Here is a 23,310-nt window from a genome sequence, read left to right on the forward strand (position 1 = left end):
AGGTGGCCCAATTATAACAGTTGCCTGTAGCCATAACAAAATTAAAGATTTCTGGAAACGTTTTGTGTGAAGTGCACTTGATCAGCTAAGGCAGACATATTCCACAGAGTTTCAGTGACTGCCCTCATGCCCAGGGGCAGAACCTTTGTTTAGGCTTTAATAAAATAACAGCACTGCCAATATTTGCACAATATCCTATAGTCCAAATAAAGTCCCTTATGATTTCAGCAAAGAATTTATTCCGATTTAATGGATGCCATTAGTTAAAAAAAAAAAAAACAACAAAAGAAAAAAAACAATCCACATACATATACGTACAAACACTGTATTGTGGACTCATAAATAATGAAATTGACAGGTATACTCTGATTATAATGACATTCAACAATTGTGTTAAATCTTAGCAATTAATTTCACACTTATATTTGAAAAGGGGAAGGAGGAGGTAAACACAAGTATCAGTAATCTTTTCTGCTGTGTGATGTGAAATAAACAGATCACACAGACTTTCTAATATTCAGTGGCAGCCCTTCTGGAAGGATTTCAGAAAACACAGCAAGGCTGCTTGTGGAGTATAGCTCCTTTACAGTTCTTGCTTAAATCTCAGCAGAAAGGCGGATTCCTAGAGGGATGAAATTCATTGTTGTGGTTGTTTACACAGGTTGCCTCAAACTGCCAGTCCCTGCACAATTGCTGCAGTCACCGTGTTACTGCAAACTAACAAAATAATCCATTTCAGGTGTCTGATGAATCTACATAGTTTTCTAGCAGCACCCTCATTTCAGGGCTTGCTCTCCTAATCATTACTGCTAACACAGTATTTAATATTTAAGTTGTGTAAGCTATGAAGTTTCCATTTTCAATTATCATTGCTTATTGTGAGGGTTTACTTTCTGTTAAATCAGATAAGCCATTCCAAAGAGCCTTTTAGTTTGGTTGGTTAGTTTGCTAATTCTATTCATTTCAAACATGAACCTCTAGACCCCACCTATATAAGATTTCAAAGTAAAAATACCAGTATCATAAGCATTTCAAATTATCATGAAACTCTGACTGTTGCTTTGTTCTTACTTATAAAAACTGTAGGTAATAAAGACCCATATGCAGTGAAATGACTATATAGTGATATTCTTTCAGATTTCTTTCTGCCAGTTGAATTAATAGCACTGAATATTTTCCTTCCTATTCTGCTACATTAACAATAAGTAATACATGTCAAAATGACAGTGTGTAAAACTAACAAATTATTCTCAAAATTTACAAGCTGGCAAAAAATGACTAGAGCAAGGAGAGGACAATGCTTCTAAACAAATCTTCTCTCTGGGTTTTTTTTTTATCATGCTGACTACTTCACATTGCATTTTTCCTTAATAGTTGCCTTATCCTAATTTTGGACCATTGATCATTACCTGAAGGCCCATCTTTCCCTTACAGTATGACATGGTCATGTAGGCGCTTTTTAAAAACCAGGACAGGCTCATTAACTCAGTACAGCCTACTGCCATGGATTTGCTACTGAACAAATCTGCTCCTTCAGCCTGGAAGATAAAAATCTTTTGGTACAGAAACAGTTTAACTAGAAGTATAAAAAGTTCAATTTATATAAAGAATCTTTTTTTATACTTTAGCAGATGCTTTCATTCACACAGATAATGGATTTGTCATCCTAGTTAGCTAGCGGGAAAAAAAAAGTATTGTTCTGTATTTTAAAATTGTTGTATTGAAAACCAAAGTGAAATAAATGCTGTTTTTTCTTTTGCTGTGGGTTAGCAAGGCTAACTGTAGTTTCCTTCTAGTGGGATTCACAGATTTTATAAAGCTAAAATCTTCATTATTCATAGGGAGACATATTGATCACAGCTCCTACTTTATACATGTAAAACGTAAAAAAACACAGCCTATCCTTTTCAATATGCAGCAACGTAACTTGAATAAATTATAGTAATTTAAGGGAAAATAAGTGCTATAGAATTTTTCTTAAAGGGAAGGATTGGGTATTTTCAGTTTTCTTCAGTATCACAAACCCATAACTTCAAATTTCAAAAAGAACCCCTTAAAATACAAAAGAAGAAATGATACCAATTTGTCAGTTTTTTTGGGGTTTTTTTTTGTTTTTAAATCAGGCTACTGATAGTATTGTCTGAAGGTGGAAGGCAAATTGCTATGGTAATTATATTAAAACAAACCATGGTTCTGTACTCTTGTTGTACTGTTGATTAAGAACAGTTTAGCTCAAAGACATATTTGAAATTTAAAGATGTATCTCTAGAACTGAAGATCTCATTTTCACTTGCTTGACTTCAGTTACTATCTAGGCAAATCAAAAGTTCCGTGGATAAAGGTAGTTCCGTGGATGAAGGGTAAAAACATTTCCAGTCATGATTACCAATAAATAGATGATATGTATATATACACACATATAAATATTTATATCTAAATATATTTTATATATTTTATATTTCTGTATTCTACATATATTATATACAATTTTTATATTTAAAGAAAATGAAAACTCTTTTTGCCCTCAGATTAAGTTTTTTCACAAGCTGGCATTTCCTCATATACAACTGGAGCTGCATCCCAGTTAGGCTAATGATTTGCAATTTGCATAGGGTATGTACATATATTTATATATATCCACATATTTCTAAACCAGATTTTATAGAAGAATAAAGTAATAAATTATATTTAAAATCTGATTTTCTAAAACTCTTAATCTTACTTAAGATGCAACTGATTTCTTCACAGACCATTTTTATTTTTTGGGGTCATCTATCTTCCTTACTCTCTGCGGTAATATAAAAGTGTTTGTCTTTTTGTCAGTTGTACTGATCATCAATTTCTGTGCTCAAACTTCTCAGTAATACTGTTAATAGGAAATACATGCTCAATTCATCCAAGAAAGTAATCTGGAACAAGCTACCAGCTTTCAGAAGTATTTTCATGAAAAGCAACCTGCTATTCTAAAAAAAAACCAACCAACCAACCAAACAAACAAAAAAAAAAAATCAAGAAAAAATCAAGGAGTAAAGGCCTTGATTTATTAACTGAAACTGTGTATCTTTTCATACCCAATTTTGTCAGACTCACTTCATTTCATTCACACATAGCTGTGAATGTTGGAATTTTGCGGCCTTTGTTTTTCAGTGTCATTTTCCTGCATATTTTCCCAAGAACTGTCTCCTGCATTTATGTGGTAGCACTGCTGATAATCATTGCAAATAGCACCACAGCTACAGGAAAGTATCTTGAAGTATGAAAATCTGTATTAGAAAAGCTGCAGGAGGATTATTTTGACACATTGTTCAACCAGCCATGCTACTAGCCAGAAAAACATCGAGTTTTTAGCCACTATCTCCCATGTGATACCCAGCCATTTTCCACAAAGGTGAAGATTTTAAACTGCCATTATTTGAAGCTGTTTAGGTTACTGTGAAAACACAATAAAGAACTGCTACAAAGACATCTTTACAATGAGCTCTACCAATAAGAGAAGATTGCCCTTTTCCAGCACATAGAAGATTGCCCTTTTCCTTTGATTTCTTTTGGAAATATGAAATATAAAATATTTAGAAATTTGGTTCGAAGAACACACAGTCATATTCTCTTTTTGCTGTGGGGACTAAACTGAGGTGAACTGAATGTAATCCCTCGTTCTGGAAACAACTTTGTGCCCTTCTTGGTACTAACTGAGGGATGCATCAGAGCTTCAGTGTACCCTGCAGTACAGAAACCAGCTATGGGTTGCCAGACCCCTATGTCATGTCCCAAAACACAACTCTGGGCGGCAGCCCACAACAGCACAGCTCTCCTCTCTGCATAGAAACTGTGAGTTTGTGGTTTTGCTGTGCTTCCAGAGGCATCAGGAAGAGGCAAAACAAGGGAATGAAGCCTGGCACAAATGTAGGCGGTAACACTAGAATGCAAAACAGAAATACTATGTCCTTTAAGCCTTTTCCAATTACAAACCTCTAAAATGTTCTGCTTAGGCCTTAAATAACTACTGATATTATCTCTTACTGCTTTCAAAAGAAATGGAGACTCAGAATGACAATGTTTCCTTTTTATAAAACAGATAACTTGTGCAGCCCCAAGAGCCTGTGCAGGCCCTCACAAACACATGCACTAGGAAAACACATGAAACAGGAAAGCATTAACCAGCAATGAGAGAAATACAGACCATAGTACATACATATAGTTTAACTGATGAGGTAGTAAAACTTATTTTCAGCGTCAAAGTAATATCTGCAGACTTAGATTAGGCACCCTGTACTGTGACAGTGTTCAGAAGGGAGAAGTGTCCTAGCTGCTTTCGAGTACATGTTGGTGTTTGTATGCAGGCAACTGAGGAATTTTATTGTCCAAAATATAGGCATTTAAAGATATTTAGGGTCTACTTTATGAACCCCTAAAAAATTTTGGAGGTCTGGATAAGTCTCTCGGAAGCCTATCTGACAGAGAAAATTAGTGGTATGTGTTTCCAGTGTACAGCCCTGCAGAGATCAAGCTTTCCTGAGCTGCTCATGGAAATGGAAGCAATAGGTTATACTACCACATCTATAAGACAGTATGTCATGAGCCTTGCTGAGTGTGATTTTCCTGGACAAGGTGCTGCACTTTGGCAGACCAGCCGCTATATCAGCACTTAAGCCCATTTGCCCCCTGGCCTTGCACCTTTCCAGTAGTACCAGTTCTTTCAGAACAATCTCCGGGCCTTAGGCACCACTGCTGTATAGCTCAGGGAAAGACAAATTTGCCTAAGTCATGGAGGTGCCAGTGAAAATTAGAAAAAGAAAAAAAAAAAAGACATTTGCTCAGTAACTCTGCTTCTAACACTTTTATATTGAAAAGAATATTTAGATTTTGTGTATCTAAGCATAAACATGTTTTCTGAACCAGAATTTGACTACGAATAGTTCTAAATGACTTACAGCATTTAATAATCTTTCTTCTATATATGCTTTGCAAATAGGGATTACACTGCTACTTAGCAACACTTGAATGTTGAAAAAATAGTGTTAAAATGCTTATTAGAAAACTTGCAACTTAAATATGTGTCCTCATTATGATGATCTCATGGAACAGTCAGCATTTTGAGACTTCTCGACATAATGACATTTATTTTGAGGAAAAGACCATATTGCTCCTTTGGTGTGCATGTTTGATGGTAGGAAACATGATAAAAAGAAAGGTCATGGCAACAGCAATTTCATGAAAAATGAATAATTTGGTTATTTTCATGGTGTGGATCAATAATGCTCTGCATCTACTGAAGCACATTGCCTGGAGGCATTCAGATAATCAATGGCATAAAACAGAGACTGCCTGTACCGAGGCTTGCAGCCTCTCTGATCTTTCTTGGGAGGACCCTTGACGCCTCTAATTTGTGTCAACTGCATATCAAAGAAATTCCAAAGAGCCTGGGTCATAAAGCATACTTTAGTGGTAACCATTTGAAGTTGACTTACATATGTTGCTTATGGAACTGTGTTTAAGTACTTCCCTTCCAATGCCTGGGAATTCCTAGAAAGGCATAAATGCTATCTGGTACTAGCATAACAGTCAGCACATCTTAGAAAATGAAGGCTGGTTAGACGGGGCAAATCTTCTAACTTTCTCTTCACTGCAAGCTCACAATAGCCCAAAGACAAGAATTTAAATCAACAGGGCATGTAAATAAACCCTTCTGCACCACCCAAGAATTCTCTTTAATGATGTGCTGGACACTGACATTTTTAATTTAATAGAGCAATCACTGGAGAAAATTAGTTCTGAATGATATCGGGGAAAGACAGTTGAAGACATGATTTTGTTCAGTTATTTCTCTTGTTCATTTGCAGTGGAAAAAGGGAGCCGGCATCTTCTTGCTGCCAAAAATTCTCAAGTTAAGTATACTTACTTCATTGTGTCTGTGGAGCTGTTTCCCATCTAGGCTTTGTGCAAGCAAGAAAATAATTCCCAGAAGTAGTCTTCCTACTAATGCATTTGCTGTAACAGCATTTACTCATTTCTTAACAAGTTTTTAGCTTACCATACTTTGAATATTCCTATACAGGCATGCACACATGCATGCACACCACACACACACACACTTGCAGACACACAGCTAACATTGCTTTTCTATCTTTCTTGTAGCTTTCTCCAAAAATCTTTTTTTTTTTCCTTTCAGCAGTTGACTTTCTCAAAAAAGGCTTTTACTTTTTTTTTTTTTTTCTTTTGCCAATTGACTTTCATAACACAAGAGATAGTGTGTAATCCTTTGTAATGAACTAGGAAAGCATTAACCAGCAATGACAGAAATACAGACTGTAGTACATACACATAGTTTGATGAGGTAGTAAAACTTGTTTTCAGCATCAAGATCATTGATTTTCTGTAGCAGCTGAAGACAGGATAAAATTATTGCACTTAGATCCTTGTTGACTGTTCTATGTTAGCTAAATCCACAAAATAAATATACGTGTAAAATTAATCAGCTGATTCAGGGTCAGCTCTAATTCCCAAGGTCAAGTAACCCTTTGAACATTCTCTGAGTACATAATCTTAGCACAATCCATCAAAGAGACTCTCACACTCTTTTTGTCTATTGGCTCTTATAAAACACTAATGTTTAGGAGATTAAGTGGAGTGAGCTTTAACAGACAGAGCAATTCTTCTAAAGTGCTCAACCTCTCCTCAAACTGGAAACCGTCTAAGACTGGGTTTGCAAAATTATACCTCTAACTTTACAAGTGACCTGGAAATTACTGTTCTTTACTAGTTGAAATACTGGGGTTTTGTAACTGTCTTCTAGAAAGCACTGCAAGGGATGCAAGGTAATGGTTTTGAGCACGAAGCTTCTCAGGCTAAAAAACTGTGCTTCCACAGCTTGTATTAGAAATTCACAAGCCTCCGAGATGCGCTTATTGATGGGTACCACAAGGTGGACATTTTGTCCATGATGTCTGGAAAAGGAACAATCCCTGCATGTATATTTTAAGATCTGAGATCAGAGACACTGAACCTAGTGACTTTTAGCTATTTCTGCCATGTTCTCAGGACTTCTGATCTCTCTCAACAGAGATAAGACTCCTGAAGGCTATATACAGTATGAGGTGGAGCATCACTGCCTTATTGTCTTTTGTTCTAATGATAAAGTGTTAAAAGTTAGAGACACTTTTAATATATGCCAAGTAAGAAAGCTATGTATTAAAAATATTTTTTTCTTATTCGGAATTATGGTTTTATCCAAATCCTTGTCCTTTCACAAACCATTATATATGAGCAAGACCACAGATGTATAGAAAATCACACTGGAAGTAACACTGAAGTTGTTTTTTTAATTCTTTCGTTCTTTGTATTTCTTTTTAAAAAACAAAGTAGTCTATCATAGTAATGACATGACATACCAATCACTTTTAGCTAAAAATATTCAAAACCCTCAGGGGGCAGATTTTACATAAAACTTTTGTGATCACCTCAGGCTGTGGGTGTAGCTTGTAGGTGTATTTTGAAAATCTGTGTCAGCAAAAATTTAACACACTCTTTTTAGTTCTCTAGATACTTTTTTAGCTAAATATGCGAACACAGTACACTGAAAGAGTTATCACAGTAGTGAATATGAACCTGTTTGTACAGAAAAACAAATCTTCCCATCTCTCTCCCTTCCTGATACACTCACACATGAGCACTCACACACCACTCAGAAACAGGCACCATAAAATTCATATATTCTTTACCTGATCGCATCTCATCAGCCCTAAATATCTGAGAGACTTGCTGCTTTGTGCAATTTGGGTGGCTCCATGGTCTGTGATTTCTTTGCACCATCCAACATCCACTGTCTCTATTGTCATGCTGTATCGTCCAATGGCTATCAGAGCTGTAAAGATATTAAAGGCATGAACTATGTAACTCGTGAAGATGGCAGGCTCAGTTCTGTGTATACATTAAACTATGTTTAAATTAAAGTTTGAGAAGCAGTTGTCATGTACCTTGTAAAAGATCTTGCATTTGTAATGAGGCAATAGCTGTCTCTTCAAAGTTTTGCTGATTTTTTTTTTTTTCAGCAAAATAGTACTGCAAAGACAGCACAGAGAATAACAGGACATATTCTGTGTCAATAAAACACATGGTTTTAGAAAGCCCTACAGGTATCTTATGTCACGCATTTTATAACCATATTCAAAAATGGCATTTGTTTCCCATTGTTCATATTGATGATGTAATAACAACAGTATGTCTCCCTTTAACATTTTCCTCAGTGTTTTCCAATAAAAATAATAATAATAACAAAAAAGTCTAGGAGGAACTAAAAAAAATCTTGAACCTTTACAAAAGGAAATGAAAAAGGATCTGGACGTTCTGAAAGGACTGAAAAATGGTAGGCAGAAGAAACCACAAAACACCTGAACAGGTTAGGATGGCTTTGACATGAGACGGCTAGTCTGGAATGGCAGAAAAGATACAAACCACTAGCACCCTTGTCACCATGAATTAGAGCCCTTTCAGAAAATATAGGCTCAAAAACAAGTCAGAATTTGTTAATAGAAATTTGTTAATAGCAGCTTAAGAAAAAGTTTGAGGTTATGATGCAGAAGTCAGTCATCTGCATAGAGTGAAGTATGTTTACAGTTTCAACTCTAGTTATAAGGTAGTTGCTGAAAAGATGAGTGACTCAGACCAAAGAATGTAAGTATCTTTAAACGGTTGATTTTTCAGCAGCTGTGGGCCAGTTCTGCTCCTGCTACAGAACGTTCTGTCAGAAAAAGAAAAAAAAAAAGAAAAAGCAGGTATGAAGACCTCACAGCTCCTGATAAGCCAGATGGCAACCTCAGATAATCAGGGTGTAAGTGAGATCTAGAAGCAGAGAGGAATAACTCACCTGGCCTTGCAGTGGTTCTGCAAAGACCTGCACTGATGGTAGCCAGCAGTAAGAATAATTTGATAATTTATAAATATTTAGGTGGATTTGATCTGCAAACAAAACTGGCCAAAAGAGGCCAAATACATTCTCAGAATCTGTGGAAGGTGAAGTAGCACTTTTTTTTTTTTTTTTTCTTGCAGCAGTTCACCAAAAAGGACAATGATAATTGAATTTTGTAACTGACATAATGAACTTATGATACAATCATCTACATAGTAGCATCATGGCTTCATTGATTTTTGTAGGACAATACCAACTTTATGCTTTCTCCCAGTACATCCCTTGAAAACAAGTCTGAATTTTGCAAATACACAGATATATGAATTGCAGAACATAAACTTGTAACTTTTTTCATAATGTGCTTTTAAAATATCACTTTAATTACAATTTTAGAAAGAGAGACAGAAGCTTTCTGCATATATTTAACAATAACAAAAGCTATAGCAATAATAAATTATTGTAACTCCATACAAAATGTTATAGATGTGAATTAGTGCAGGCATATTTAATGGCTGCCAATACATTAGAATATTATTGGTGAAACAAAATTTCAAATATTTTTATGGGAGTGACATAAAAGATCAAGAAATCACACTGGTGAAAAATTCTTTTTAGTACAAGCATCAAAGGAAATTAGAGATATAATTTTGGGGAGTTCTGTCACAAGACAGATTAGAGAGAAAGCTGGGGATGATGCTGTTGAAGACTAAAAAAGGCTGTTATACGTGTGCAGAATGCCTCAGACTAAAGTATAACCTGCTCACCATTAGTCCAAGGAGCTGCCCTGAATGTGGCAAAAAGAAGCCTTAAAGCATGAAATTTCATGCAGGCATCCTCACATGTACATACCAAACAAACTGGATGAATAAAAGATCTTGTCTTATACAGCTTTTTCAAACAGAATATTCAAAGAAAACCACTATATAACAAAACATAATTTAAAACATGTTAATTCATTGTTCAATACCTTTCTCTGTATTCTGGCATTTGGGGGTGGGGGGTTGGGGTAAAGCATTTAATTCTACCATAGGACTGTAGTTAAAACCCAGCTAAGTTTCATGTTTTTTTTTTTTATACAACGATACAAATATTTTTACTTTTTACATAATAGAAAAGGGACTTAGTAATTATTGAAATAACTACAAAATAATTATAACAGATTATGAAGGCTCTTTGCAAAACTGGCCTTCACTGCCTGTCTTCTGAACATCTGTACTTTAGCCAGCCAATTATTATTGGTGTTACTTCTTCAAAGTATTAAAAGAATGAAAAAGTGATTTGGAAAACTAAGTCAGTTTTCATAAATCAAACTATATATATGTATGATTTTTGGAATGCATTCTGTCAATTATCAGGAAAGCCAGAACACAACTTTAAAAATATCATGAGACAAAAAATGTGCTTTGGAAAAGTAACAATACTTACAAGAATAATACAAAGTGTACTAAAAAACTCCCCATGATGTTGATGTTATGTATCAATATGATACATAAAAAATGGTATGGAAATAAAAGAATTTCAACTGTGACACTTGGGGAGCAGGGTTTTCTAAGTGAATACATTTTGCAGTTCAGAAGTTTCCAACTGATTTTCAGACAACTGTTCATCTGTTTCCTTCACCTGTGTTCCACTTTAAGTATATGCAAATAACTGAATGAAATTTCATGCTTTAATTAATCTGAGTGTCTAATCTGTGCATCAGGTATATAGAATCATAGAATAGTTAAGGTTGGAAAGGACCTTAAGATCATCTAGTTCCAAGCCCCCTGCCATGGGCAGGGATACCTCACACTAAACCATCCCACCCAAGGCTTCATCCAGACTGGCCTTGAAAACTGCCAGGGACAGAGCATTCACAATCTCCCTGGGCAACCCATTCCAGCGCCTCACCACCCTAACAGGAAAGAATTTCCTCCTTATATCCAGTCTAAACTTCCCCTGTTTTAACCCGTTAACCCTTGTCCTGTCACTACAGTCCCTAATGAAGTGTCCCTCCCCTGCATCCCTATAGGCTCCCTTCAGCTACTGGAAGGCTGCTATGAGGTCTCCACGCAGCCTTCTCTTCTCCAGGGGTATACTTCAGATTAGGGACTGCTGAATGGATCGTATTTTTGTCTGGCTGGCCTTTCCCTTGCAGCATTCCTTGCCATTGTCTCGACCCTAAGCACTCCTACAGAGCCCCCAGGCGTCATACGCCCATATCATAGAATCATAGAATAGTTAGGGTTGGAAAGGACCTCAAGATCATCTAGTTCCAACCCCCTGCCATGGGCAGGGACACCTCACACTAAACCATTCCACACAAGGCTTCATTCAGCCTGGCCTTGAATGCCATATATGCACATACTTGATTTTCTGTTTAGCAGTATTAAATAGCTGGGTATTCTCTAATACATAAGAACAATTGACAGCATTTTCTAATTTAATTACAAATTACACTACAAACCTGCACTTACTGTGTGCAATTACTGCATTATAGATGCCTGAAGACATAAAACATTCTGGCATAGGCTAGTAGAAAATAACATAATTATTTTGTACTTTGCAACTCTATGTCCTCAGATTAGTAGACTTCTGGAAAACCAAATATTCTGAGAAGAGTGTATAATGTTACACTGCTGTCATATATTGCAAAAGTTCATTTACCAGACACATAGAGGGTATGCCATTTTAAAGCACCAATGACTATATGTCCAGAAAAATTCAGTGTCTGCAACTGCACCCTCAAAAGAACACTCTTGGTCAGAGAAAAGATACACTATTTAGCTTCTATCAGGACCCAACAGTGGAAGATATAGGCCAGGAGGACAGGTGAGAATATAACAATGCTTTCCCACATCATCTTCCTCACACATAAAAAAAATCAGTCAGGGACTTTCTGAATCAGTTTTCATGCCTCTCTGATTCTGTAAGTTCATGTAATTAGTCCTGTAGCCCACAAAATCTTTTAGGATCCACAGTGTCCTCCAGCAAGTAGTCCCTTGCATCAGCTATCTTCTCTTTCAAAAACCACCTTTGCTTGTTTGTTTTGAACCTGACCTAAAACTTGACTTCCCCTTTTATGACTACTTAGTTCCTTTGCGAATGCCTTCTGGAAATCCCAACAGGCTGTATCAGCAAGGTCTTCCATATTTCTTTCTGACTTCTTCAGAGTACTCTGTCTGATGATTGTGAAGCATGACCTCTTTAGCAAAAGCTGTGTCAGCTCTTCCTGGATATGTCTTATTTATTCATGTGCTCACTAATCCTCCACTAAATATTCCATATCATTACTAACTTGCCTTATGCAAGACATCAGATTTACCAGTTAATATTTTTCTGATCTTCCCTAGAACTTTTTTTTAAGTACTTTGGACAGGCAATCCTGCAGTAGTCAAGCAGTTTTAAGTGAAGGATTACATAGTGCAGTTAGGAGCTTGGCTATTTCATCCTCGAGTTCTTTTAGAAGACTTGAGTACACACAGTTCTTCTGCTTGTATGAGCAAAATAGTTCAAACCACAAGTTTCAGCTAAGAAAATGTTTGCATTGCTCAGCAGCTTTTCTTCCTCTCTGCATTTGCCCACAATAATCAGAATACATCGCTACTCTCAGAAAGCTTGACAGTAATTTAACAAGGAAGCATACAGTAAAAGCCTTAAAAACTATGTTTGGATCCTGAGACTTGGGAAGATGTAGCACAATCAGCAGTGAAGAACAGCTAAATGTGTTTCAACACTAATGGCAACCATGCTTAAAAACCTACTATGTGACCAAACAGAAGAACATAATACATTGAAAGTTGAGGTGGGTACAATAGAATCCACTACATAGTTTAAAGATGCTGGCTTTAATATATGAACCTCCCTGTACATGAATATTTAACAATGCATCTACTTATTTTCTTTCCTTTTTTACATTCCCATTTATTTTGGCAAAACCAAGTTTTCCTATTTCTTTTTCCAGCACCATGTTGGAGGAATGGGAATCAACTGGTGTACAACTCCTACATAGCAGAAGATAAAGTGTAATGTCTCTAACTCTAAGGAACTGGAAAATCAACTCCACAGCTTTGAGCTATATTAAGCAAAAATGTTTTCCTGTTGTAATGGTACTTTGTTGTAGCTGAGAAGGTGAAAGGACATATGCAGGACCAGGTTTGTAGGCAGAGGTACCATCTTTTAGACAACCAGCTGGAGGAGTTGGAAAAATAAGACAAATTTTGTCCTTAGTGCACCACCATTAAAAGCAAATAGTAATTTAGCCTCATTTTATTTTAAACTGATTAAGCTAAACAGTCATAGCAAAATACATCTGTTACTACTGGCAGAAAGGACAGCCCTAGTCAGAGAGGAAAGGTCTCCGTTTAACTGTGAAATCTATTCTGCAACATGAAAGTTGTAATGGTTAAACAATCTTTGGACCTGATTGAGGTAGGCACTCAGCTCTTACATCTAAAAAAACTGGGGGGAGATGAGACTGCCTTATTTACTTTGCAGGATTGTTTCGGGAGATTCTTCACTGTGAGGGTGGTGAAGCCCTGGAACAGGTTGCTGAAGAGAGTTGTGGCTGCTTCATCCCTGGCAATGTTCAAGGCCAGGGTGGATGGGGCTTGAAGCAACCTGGAAGGTGTCCCTGGAAGATGGCTCGAACTTGATGAGTTTTAAGATCCTTTCCAACCCAAACCAGTCTGTGATTCTATGATCTCTTTGGTATGAACAACCAGTATTTGGCCCACTCTTAGTGTATTTTTAATTCTGGAAATGAATACTTCAGGTTTTGCGTAATTTTGCCAATCTACTCTAGGAAATCTAGTGTATTATGCAGAATTACTTCCAGCTGAACATATTTTTTACTGACATGCACCTACTATACAATAGAGTATTTCCTTAATCAATAATCCTACCTTAATTTTACTGAAAATAAACCCCTGTGAGATTTAACTGTGTTGGTGTTTTTCTCCTGTCATCACCTAACATACTGCCTATGTAGAAGACACTGCATCTGGTCAACCTCGGTGAGAACTGGACAGAAATTTTTTTAGAAATTGATTAGGACTGACATCACCCTGACACCAGGGCATTACACATATATATGCATTCATTTAAAACACATTCCAGCATTTGTTTATTAAGTTCTTTTTTCATTAACAGCAAAAGCATTTAAATGTGCAAGAATTAGAATTTAAAATTTCCAACCTCTCTAAGGCTTTTACACAGAGTAGAAATCAATCAGTCAACTAAGTATTATCAAGTAATAGTCTTCTTACAGAACTTTCCATTATCTTATACAGCCAAAAGCTATTAAGGTGGCTTTGATAGCCATCTACTAGCTTCTGAAGAGCCTAAAGGACCCAAAAAAACCGCCAAAACTGGGAGGACATTTATGAGAGTAAAATAGCAATCAGCGGATATAACAAAAATAAAACTGGCAAAGAAAACTATATATTCAGATGTTAAGAAAATTTTGTAACAGTTCATCTTAGTGGACTGTGAAATATTCTCCTTTTGTTAGTGGACTTATGGAGTTATTCTCATCTGCTTGAGATATTTAAAATGGGAGTGGAGAAAACTCTGTGGAGACTAAAAAGAAAATTTTATACTAGAAAGACTGAAGAAGCCAATTTAAATGTTTTTTTGCTTTTATTTACATTATTCTACTGAATTATAAACAAAAGAGAAAGATGCAAATGATATGGATAAATTATAAACATTTGAATGCAGTGAACCTTTACTAGTCACCAAAATTAGTATGATACTCCTCTTCCAGAGATTTGTGGAAAAGCATTTATAAATTAGCCCGCAATTAGACGTAAACACCTGTCAGTTGCAAAATACAGTTGAGTATGGACAATATACTGCCAACTAATTTTAATATATTTACAAATTAAAACAGTAACTTACATATGTTAAATATTCTGTAAAATATGCAACAGATTAAATATTGACTATTTAGTTAGCATACATATTGTTTATCCATAGAAAAAGCTTTTCAAGGGCACACCTAAAAAACTTGTTTTCAGAAAACTTTTAAGTGACTTAAGTGTTTTTCCCTGAATTAGGGCAACAGAATTTGTTTCTTCAGAGCAAATCTTGGTGCCATAAGCAAAAGCTTAATAATTTTTCCTGCATGATACTAACAGATAGGATGTGCATTTACCTCCCATCTTGATGAGGCTGACGGTTATCTGCTATGCAAATTACATAAGGCCTTGCAATTTTGCTAATCTGTTACTTGCAGAGACACAATATACGCCTCATCCCGTTTCTATGTGTCAAAAAATGTTTCGCTGCTGCAGCTACAGACAGTGGTTGAAGAAATCACTGTCTTGAGTTCTCTGCTACTTTGCTCATCCAGCAGAGGAATCATAGCTCACAACTGACACTGCTTCCGCCTTAAATGAAAAACATTTGTATAAAACTCACTGCATGATGTAACTTTTTATGCAATTCATCTACTTCTGTTTCAAATTTATAAGGGTATTTTGATGACTAAATAAATGTTTGTTCATCATATACTGATATAAATTATGCACCCCACACTGTAGTTCATCTGCTACTATAGGTATTATCACTCCAAAATTTCTATGCTGGTTTCCTAGGCAAAAGTCTAATTCCACTCAGGCTTTTGTATGTTCAGCTGATGGTAAAAAGACGCATATTGGTTTTTTATAATCATGACATAACAGCTACATTTCAGTGCCACAATGAAATAGCAGAGCAAGAAAGATGGAATTTATATAAAAACTGGCTTTATACCAGGGAACTCAACTAATCTCATTTCTAATCAAGCACTTAAATGGTTTCCTGGTTTTAACTATATAAATAGTACCCTTGAAACGTAAGTAAATACATAACCGTTCTGATAAACACATGTCAATTTTAATTCCCTAACGAGTTTCCCTGGCACTATGTACATACATGAAATAGGTAAATGGAAGCAATTAAGTCCTTTTCCCCCATGGTATGGCAGTGATGCAAAAGGGAGATTGGTCAGTGTTATGTTTTTTAATATTTTCTACTAGTGGTATTTTACACAGTAACCAGAAAGGTATGTAAATAGGTAAAGACATGCTTTTGTAAATCCTAAAGAAGGTTAAAAAAGAAGTTGCTTAGCCTGAAAAATTTTCCTGATGGAATATAGTATCATCTCTCTGGATATCAAGCCTGAATTTTAACACAGTGTATTTTGTTTTTTTCTATTGTCTTCACCTGCCTCAGGCTGCTTGAGGTCTCCAGTGATAAGTTTATTGTTATACCTTTGTGCATAAGTGGCTATGACAACATTTCTTGAGAATGAAGTATGGGACTGCAACAAAATGCAGAAAGATACAGGGGCATGACCACACTGGGAAACCAATCTAATAAGATGCCTCAAGGAAATGAAAAGGATACAGACTGTATCCCTTGAGCAAACCTGTTTTCTTGAAGAGTTTAGGAAATCTGGCTAAATCCCTTCTCTCTGGATGAATATTTTGACCTTTATTTAGAAGAAGAGTGGCAAACTACTCAAGTTGCTACAGTAATTCTGACTAAAAATCTGAAAGAGGTAAAATATACATTGTAAAACAAAGTTTTTCTGTTTTCCTTTTTGAAAACAAAATCTCATTATTTAAAGTATTGGTTACCTAAAAAGACTCAAAAAAAAAAAAAGATCTCTGGAGGCAAGAAAAATCCCAAGGAACTGAAAAAAATGAAGGCCTGTGAGAGGAAAGATGGCAGACTGCTTTTATGCAGGAAAAGTATTTTATTTTATATGTTTTATATAAAACATACTTCATACAAGTAAGTTTTTTTTATTTTTATAAGAGGCATAAAAGTAATTGGCATATAGTTACGCAGCTAAGGTCTAGTTGTAGTATACGGTTACGCTTAAGTTGGTACAGTGTACACTTCAGTAATCAATGCCAACTTTATAAGCTGGTATATAGAAAAAGGGTGACTGCTAAATCAACTTTTATGCCAGTTCAAACCCCATGAAACAGAGAGCAATTAGTGGGCTACAATTTCCCCAGCAGGATTAATTTAATGCTTGCTTTACTTCATCTTGCACACTTGGCCAGACTAAAATCATAAACAAACCTGCACATTTGTATGGTTATTAAAAAAACCTATCTGTTGTCCTACAATGTAAGCAAAACTCCGCCATAAACTAGAAACGAAACTGGAAGAGCAGAAAAGAGCGATCTTCCAAAATCATCTTTAATGTAACAAGGTTACACAGCTGTTTCTCCAAAAGTCCACAACAAGAACAAGGCCAAATACGGAAAAAATCACACAAAGTGTTTTGTCATATTTTATACAGGACTCTTTAAGAAAAAAAAATCAACTTTGACAACAATGAATTAATGTTAAATATATCTGTGTTCTAAATAAACTCTATCACTGCAGAAGAAAGGATCTGTGACATTTCAGCATCATCTTTCTCTCAATGCACATCAACAGCAAAAACCAAACCAACAAAAGAAAACCCCCAGATCTTCCATACAAGGATGCAAAAAGATGCTAGTACTGGAAACTGAAAGGCATACAGTATATCTGTTTTTGTCCTGACTGTGCAGCTCTCATAAAAATATTAAAACCCACCCATTTCAGAGATAGATTGCAAAAGTGATAATAACTGCTGGTTTAAACCCCATAGTCAAGACAAAATAGCCCCTGTGGACTAAGCTGTTAACAACATCTCTATTTTCACTTGCCTGAGGACACTAAAGTATTACTTGTTTTTATAACTTATTATAAAAAACTTAAAATAACTTGTTTGCATTATTTTGCATAACTGCAATTTCTATCATTGCCACAGACACAGTCTGATTGCAAATGGAAGACAGTAAGCCTAAGTTTCAAACCCCACGAAAATCGTGGAGCCACATATGAAGGACACAAAGACGACTGGGAACAGCTACCACGTGTAAAACCTGGTCAATCTGACTGCTCTTCTGTGATAACTGACCCTGCAGACAAGGGATATATAAACAATTCTTTTTTTTTTTTTTTTTTTTTAATCAGGAGAGTATTGACAAGAAGTGCTCTTAAAAGATGAATGCTTTCATTTCCAGTCCAAAGATGGAAAAATTTTTGCGTAAGGTAACAAGAAAAATTACCTGAAGCCCTAAAGGAGAAATGAGATACACAATAAATTTTAATATTAGTAAATATTAGTATATTACATTTAATAAATTTCATATAAGATAGTAAGGTTTGAGCTTATTTAAACAACATGTACCTGTTGTGGTTTAAACAAAGTCAGCCACAAAAAACTCTCCCCCTTCTTTCCCTCCCTCTACTCCCGGAGGGCCGGAGAGGAGAATCAAAAAGAATGCAACTCCCACGGGTTGAGAGAAGAACAGTTTAGTAACTAAGGTATAACACAAATCACTACTGCTACCACCAATAATAATAATGATAAAAGAAATAATAAGAGGAAAGAATACAACATCTCAACACCAGCCGACTGATAACTCGCCCAACCCCACCCAACCGAGCACCAACCCATACCTTGTCCAACCCCACAGTGCTCTCTAGCCCTTCCGGGTAACTCTCCGTTACATCCTGGGCATGACGTGCTGTGGTATGGAATACCTCTTTGGTCAGTTTAGGTCATGTGTCCTGTCTCTTGCTTCCTCCCAGCTTCCCGTCCTCCCTGACAGAGCATGAGGCTCAGAAAGTCCCTGGCCAGACCAAACATTTGAGCAGCAACTGAAAACATCGGCATTATCAGCACCGTTCCCAGGCCAAAAATCAAAAACACAGCGTTGCACCAGCCACTAAGAAGGAGAGGAATTACTGCTACTGCTAAACCCAGGACAGTACCTAACCTATGAAAGCTGTCACTACTAGTTGCTACTGCATGAAAGAGCTTAGTAGCATTTAGAGAGGACTGTCACTAGTGATGATAGTGAAAATGATAAAAAAATAAGGGCTGTAACCCTGAATGACATATAGTGCATGCAGCATATTAACCTAAAGAGGCAGGAAAGAAACAGTCTATTTTGCAACCTGGTATTCTTTGGTGAACTGATATATACATTGCTTATGAAGTTCTGTGAATGCTCTGGAAAAGCTGCATCTTAGAGCACTTCAGGACCTACAGAGTCACAAAATGCAGAGTATCACACAGAGACCAGATGTTCCATGTTTTACTGGAACAGCTCAACAATAAATTCGCAGGAGCTAGAAAATTCACATTATAGCACTTATTAACTATATTTATTAATATAGAATTACAAGCTATTAAATAATAGTATGGATATATTTTACATATATAATATATACGTAATTAATAATACAATCTCAATTAACAATCTTATTATTCCAAACTTCTGGTGAAAGAGTTTGGGTTTGGCAAGTCCAAATTTCACAGAAAAAGTAAAAATCAGAATGTTGAGATACTGATCATCAAGAAAGCACACTTCTGTTCAGTTTTCAGTCACATGGGATTGTAAGAGGGAGGGTAGAAACAGAAGTTTTCACAGCAAGGGAATTCAACTTTTTAGCCTTTTCAGTTGTGGGATCAGCCAAGGTAATAATTTTGGAAAATGACACAAAGTAATCCTAAATAAGGTGGGATTTGCAAATTTTGCTTTGTCCTTCTTGCCTAAGAACTCTAGCTATTTTATATGCTAATTCTAGAGTATTAATAAATACTGACTTTGCAAAGGCTGCTCAATGGTCTGCAAGTACTTGCCGAGACAAAGGATAACATCTGTAACAGAGGCCTATACTTATTCTGCCAGAGAGGGAAAATGTTCAAAGCAGAAGTCCTAAGCTGAAGAACAATAGGATCATGTTTTTGTCTTTTCAGAAAGGAGGAATCACAAATATATCAATTTGAAAGACTACATGTCAAAAATACTAGAAGACTGGAGTAAGGAGAACATCTAATACATGTGTAACAATATTATTTCTCTCATGCACTAAAGAATTTTACATTTTTGATGTTGAGAACAATGACTACTTAAACCATGATTCAGTATAACAGCTTGTAAGTTTCTACGAATTTAGTAGCAAACAGAATAGAATAGATACATTTTTAGTACATAAAACTGAATCAGATGAAGACAGAAAAGCCAAATAAATACTTCTAGAAGACAAAAAAAAATGCTTACAAAAGTAAGATTTTAGTTATACAACCTAAAAATGGAAGAAAATCTCTATGGGAAGTTTTGGATTTCATTGTAAAACTCGTGGTGTACAACTGTTCAGTACTCAGCAAGCACTTAAACATTTGACTGTTCACCAAAACACACAAGAAGTAACAGGCAATAAACCCCAAATACACCATAGATCATGAGGTTATACCAAACAAACTGTTCAGGCATTTCAACAAACATACGTGGGCAGTACTCTTTAACTACCAGAAATACACCCACTGCCTTTTTATGATATTGTTACAGTATTTAAAGTTTTTTACTTTGGGAGCATAGGTTATTTTCCATGAAGAACTTCATAATTATTTTTCTAACTGACTCAGTTCATATTTGTTCTCCTTACCCAGTCTTCTTCAAAATGCTACGTGAAGACTGGAAAACTGAGATTCAACCAATAGGGCTAGAATTGTTGCATAGTCTTGTAAAGTTGTATGCTTAGGATCTTGGAATATACGCTTGACAAGATAGCACTAAACAGAACAAAAAAATTTCTGTGGACTTCAATATACTATGGATTATGTTATGAAAAGGCAGCTAGCTGTGTGAAAGAGCTAGGTAGGACAGAAGGTGAGCGATCATGTGAAGTGAAACATATTTTGAAAGAAGAGCAGACAAAAACATGAAACTGAAAAAGTGAAATAAAAAATTACACATATATACATAGATATATCCGTACAGCACACGTAAATTGATGAACATAGGATAACATAAAATATTAACAACTTTATTAAAACTCTTAACAGCCCTAGAGTATCATTCTGTGACACATTATGTTTCCTCTATAACTAATTTAGATATTTTTTCTTTTTCCTTTTTCTTTTTTGTTCCTTAAAAGAAATTAAATAAATAAAATAAAATTGTTGCATCAAACATTGCATTTTGCTTGCCCCATGCACATCTGTAATAACTTGGCTGTGCACTGAGCTGCTAAAAATCTGAACATACAAGCCCCCATATATCCCAAAATATATCACAGATCCTGATTGTCAAATTTATCTGCAGAAGACCTGAGTGTTTAATAGTGGTCCAAAGCCTCCTTCACACTGTATTGAGAAAGGCAGTTTGAAAGCTGGTATTTCAAAAAGAGGAGACTCAAAAAGTCCATAAGGACTTCATAAGAAGAAATTACTCAGCTTTATAGGGTGGTAGAAAAGTCAGAACTAGTCTACAACATACTGAAGAAATTAAGAGATGCTTAGGCTTGTATTAGAAAAGCAATCTGAAAAATGGCAGCAACAACAGACATCACTGAGTAACATGACTTAGACTTATGGTATTTCCACAGCATTAAAGAGTCTGAAATAAAACATTCAAACAAAATAATTAAGGTGCACCAGCACTGATCTTTCAACTGTTTCTTACTTCTCAGGTACTATAAATTGTATTTTGAATGTCTATCTCATTCAGCCGGAGAAGAAACAACTTTGTACACTAGTTTTGCCTTCTTTCATCCACAATTTTACAGCTATTGAACTAATGTTAACATTATATCAATATGTAGAAAATTTCTCTAAAGACCTACAGCTGGTGAGACTGCATCTTGAATCCTCTGTTCAGTTCAAGGCCCCTCACTACAAGAGAGACATTGAGTTGCTGGAGCAGGTCCACAGAAGGGCAATGGAGCTGGTGAAGGGCCTGGAGCACAAGTCTGATGAGGAATGGCTGAGGGAACTGGGAGTGTTTAGTCTGGAGAAAAGCAGGCTGAGGGGGGACCTTATCACTCTCTACAGCTACATGAAAGGAGCTTGTAGTGAGGAGGGTGTAGGTCTCTTCTCCCAGGTAACAGGAGGAAATGGCCTCAAGTTGTGCTATGGGAGGTTTAGATTGGATATTAGGAAAAGTTTCTTCACTGCAAATGTTGTCAAACACTGGAACAGGCTGCTCATGGAAGTGGTTGACCCAACATCCCTTGATGTATTTAAAAGGCATGAAGATGTGGTGCTTACGGCCATAGTTTAGTGAGAGACTTGGCAGTGTTAGGTTAACTGTTGGACTTGATGAACTGAAGGGTCTTCTCCAACATGATTCTCAAGACACTCATCAGCCAGTGTGATTACATAGGAGTAATACATATAGTGCAAGTACAGTAAGAACAATGTTGTTTCTAATTCCAATGCTAATGAGGGAAAACCAAGTAGAACAGGAGAAGCTACGATATAGCAGCATAATAGCAAACATATTCACAGCATCTATTTTATAACCTTAAGCTTATGCAGACTTCTCATCTAATTATGCCTGAGTACATTTGTACATCAGTGTTCCAGACAGCTCTGGGAATACCACTTGCCATTAAAGGCTTTGCAGTTATCAGCAGAAGTACAAGCACTGCATTTTATCAGGGAGAACTGAACCTTCACAAAGAAGAGGAGTCTGGACACTCATGGAAGAAGGTGAGAAGAGAGTTCATGCAACTAACCTTCCAGATGTGCAGTAATACCTAATAAAATCACATATGTATTTGCCAAAACATATTTTAAGCCATTGTCAAGATACAACCTTATGTCATTTGTTGTAAATTTAAAATAAGATTGAAATACATGTTTTTATACATAATCTATATGCATTTATTTTACTTTTATGAACCCTGGAATTGATATAATACTTTTTTTAAAATTGCTGAGTTAAAATATATTACTGAAAGTATCCTAAATCTTTAAAGATATCCATAAAGGACAATCAAATTTGATGCAGTGGCTGACAGACTGTTCTGACTGTTTCTTATTGTGCTGATTGTTTCTTACGTCTGAAATCACAGCATGAAGTTGCATACTGCATGTGCTGCAACAAATCTATACAATCAGGCAAGAACAGACTGTCAGCCTCAATTTTGTATTTTTCTGGTTTTGTCAGCATGTATCACTCCACAGCTCAACATAAATTAACGTAAACATAGGATTTTGCGTCTGTTAACATTTAATACATTTCAATGCAGTTGTATTGCTCTGCTTTGGAAAAAACAGTCAGGGAGAAGTGATGTAACTTGTCTTAATTTCATTATGACTAATGAAACTGAGGTTGTTCATACAAATCAGTAAATCCGGATGCTGAGAGTGAGTACAACTGACAGGGAGAAATGAAGATAATTTAAAAAGGTTCCATATTGTGAATCACCACAAACAAGCTTGAAAAGTAATGAAGAAACTACTTTCAGGGAACTAGTTTTGAAGATCCTCCCTGTTAAATATCCAAAACATGGTGTGAATATTCTAGAATGACAGCTAGAGCTCAGTTTCCATAAAAAAAAAAAAAAAAAAAGAAAATAATTTATTGTTAATTTCT

At 35.9% G+C, this 23,310-nt stretch overlaps 1 protein-coding gene across 1 annotated transcript in view; it reads right to left on the reverse strand.

Moving 5' to 3' along the window:
• The window catches only part of FBXL17 (F-box and leucine rich repeat protein 17), a 310,790-nt gene that overhangs the window by 8,772 nt on the left and 278,708 nt on the right, over window positions 1-23,310 (reverse strand). The window contains exon 8 of the mRNA XM_065662668.1: window positions 7,719-7,861. Coding sequence (XP_065518740.1) covers window positions 7,719-7,861 — 143 coding nt within the window. The remainder of the gene's footprint in view (window positions 1-7,718; window positions 7,862-23,310) is intronic.

This window comes from Lathamus discolor, chromosome Z (assembly GCF_037157495.1).
Source record: "Lathamus discolor isolate bLatDis1 chromosome Z, bLatDis1.hap1, whole genome shotgun sequence".
Taxonomy (NCBI): Eukaryota; Metazoa; Chordata; class Aves; order Psittaciformes; family Psittacidae; genus Lathamus; species Lathamus discolor.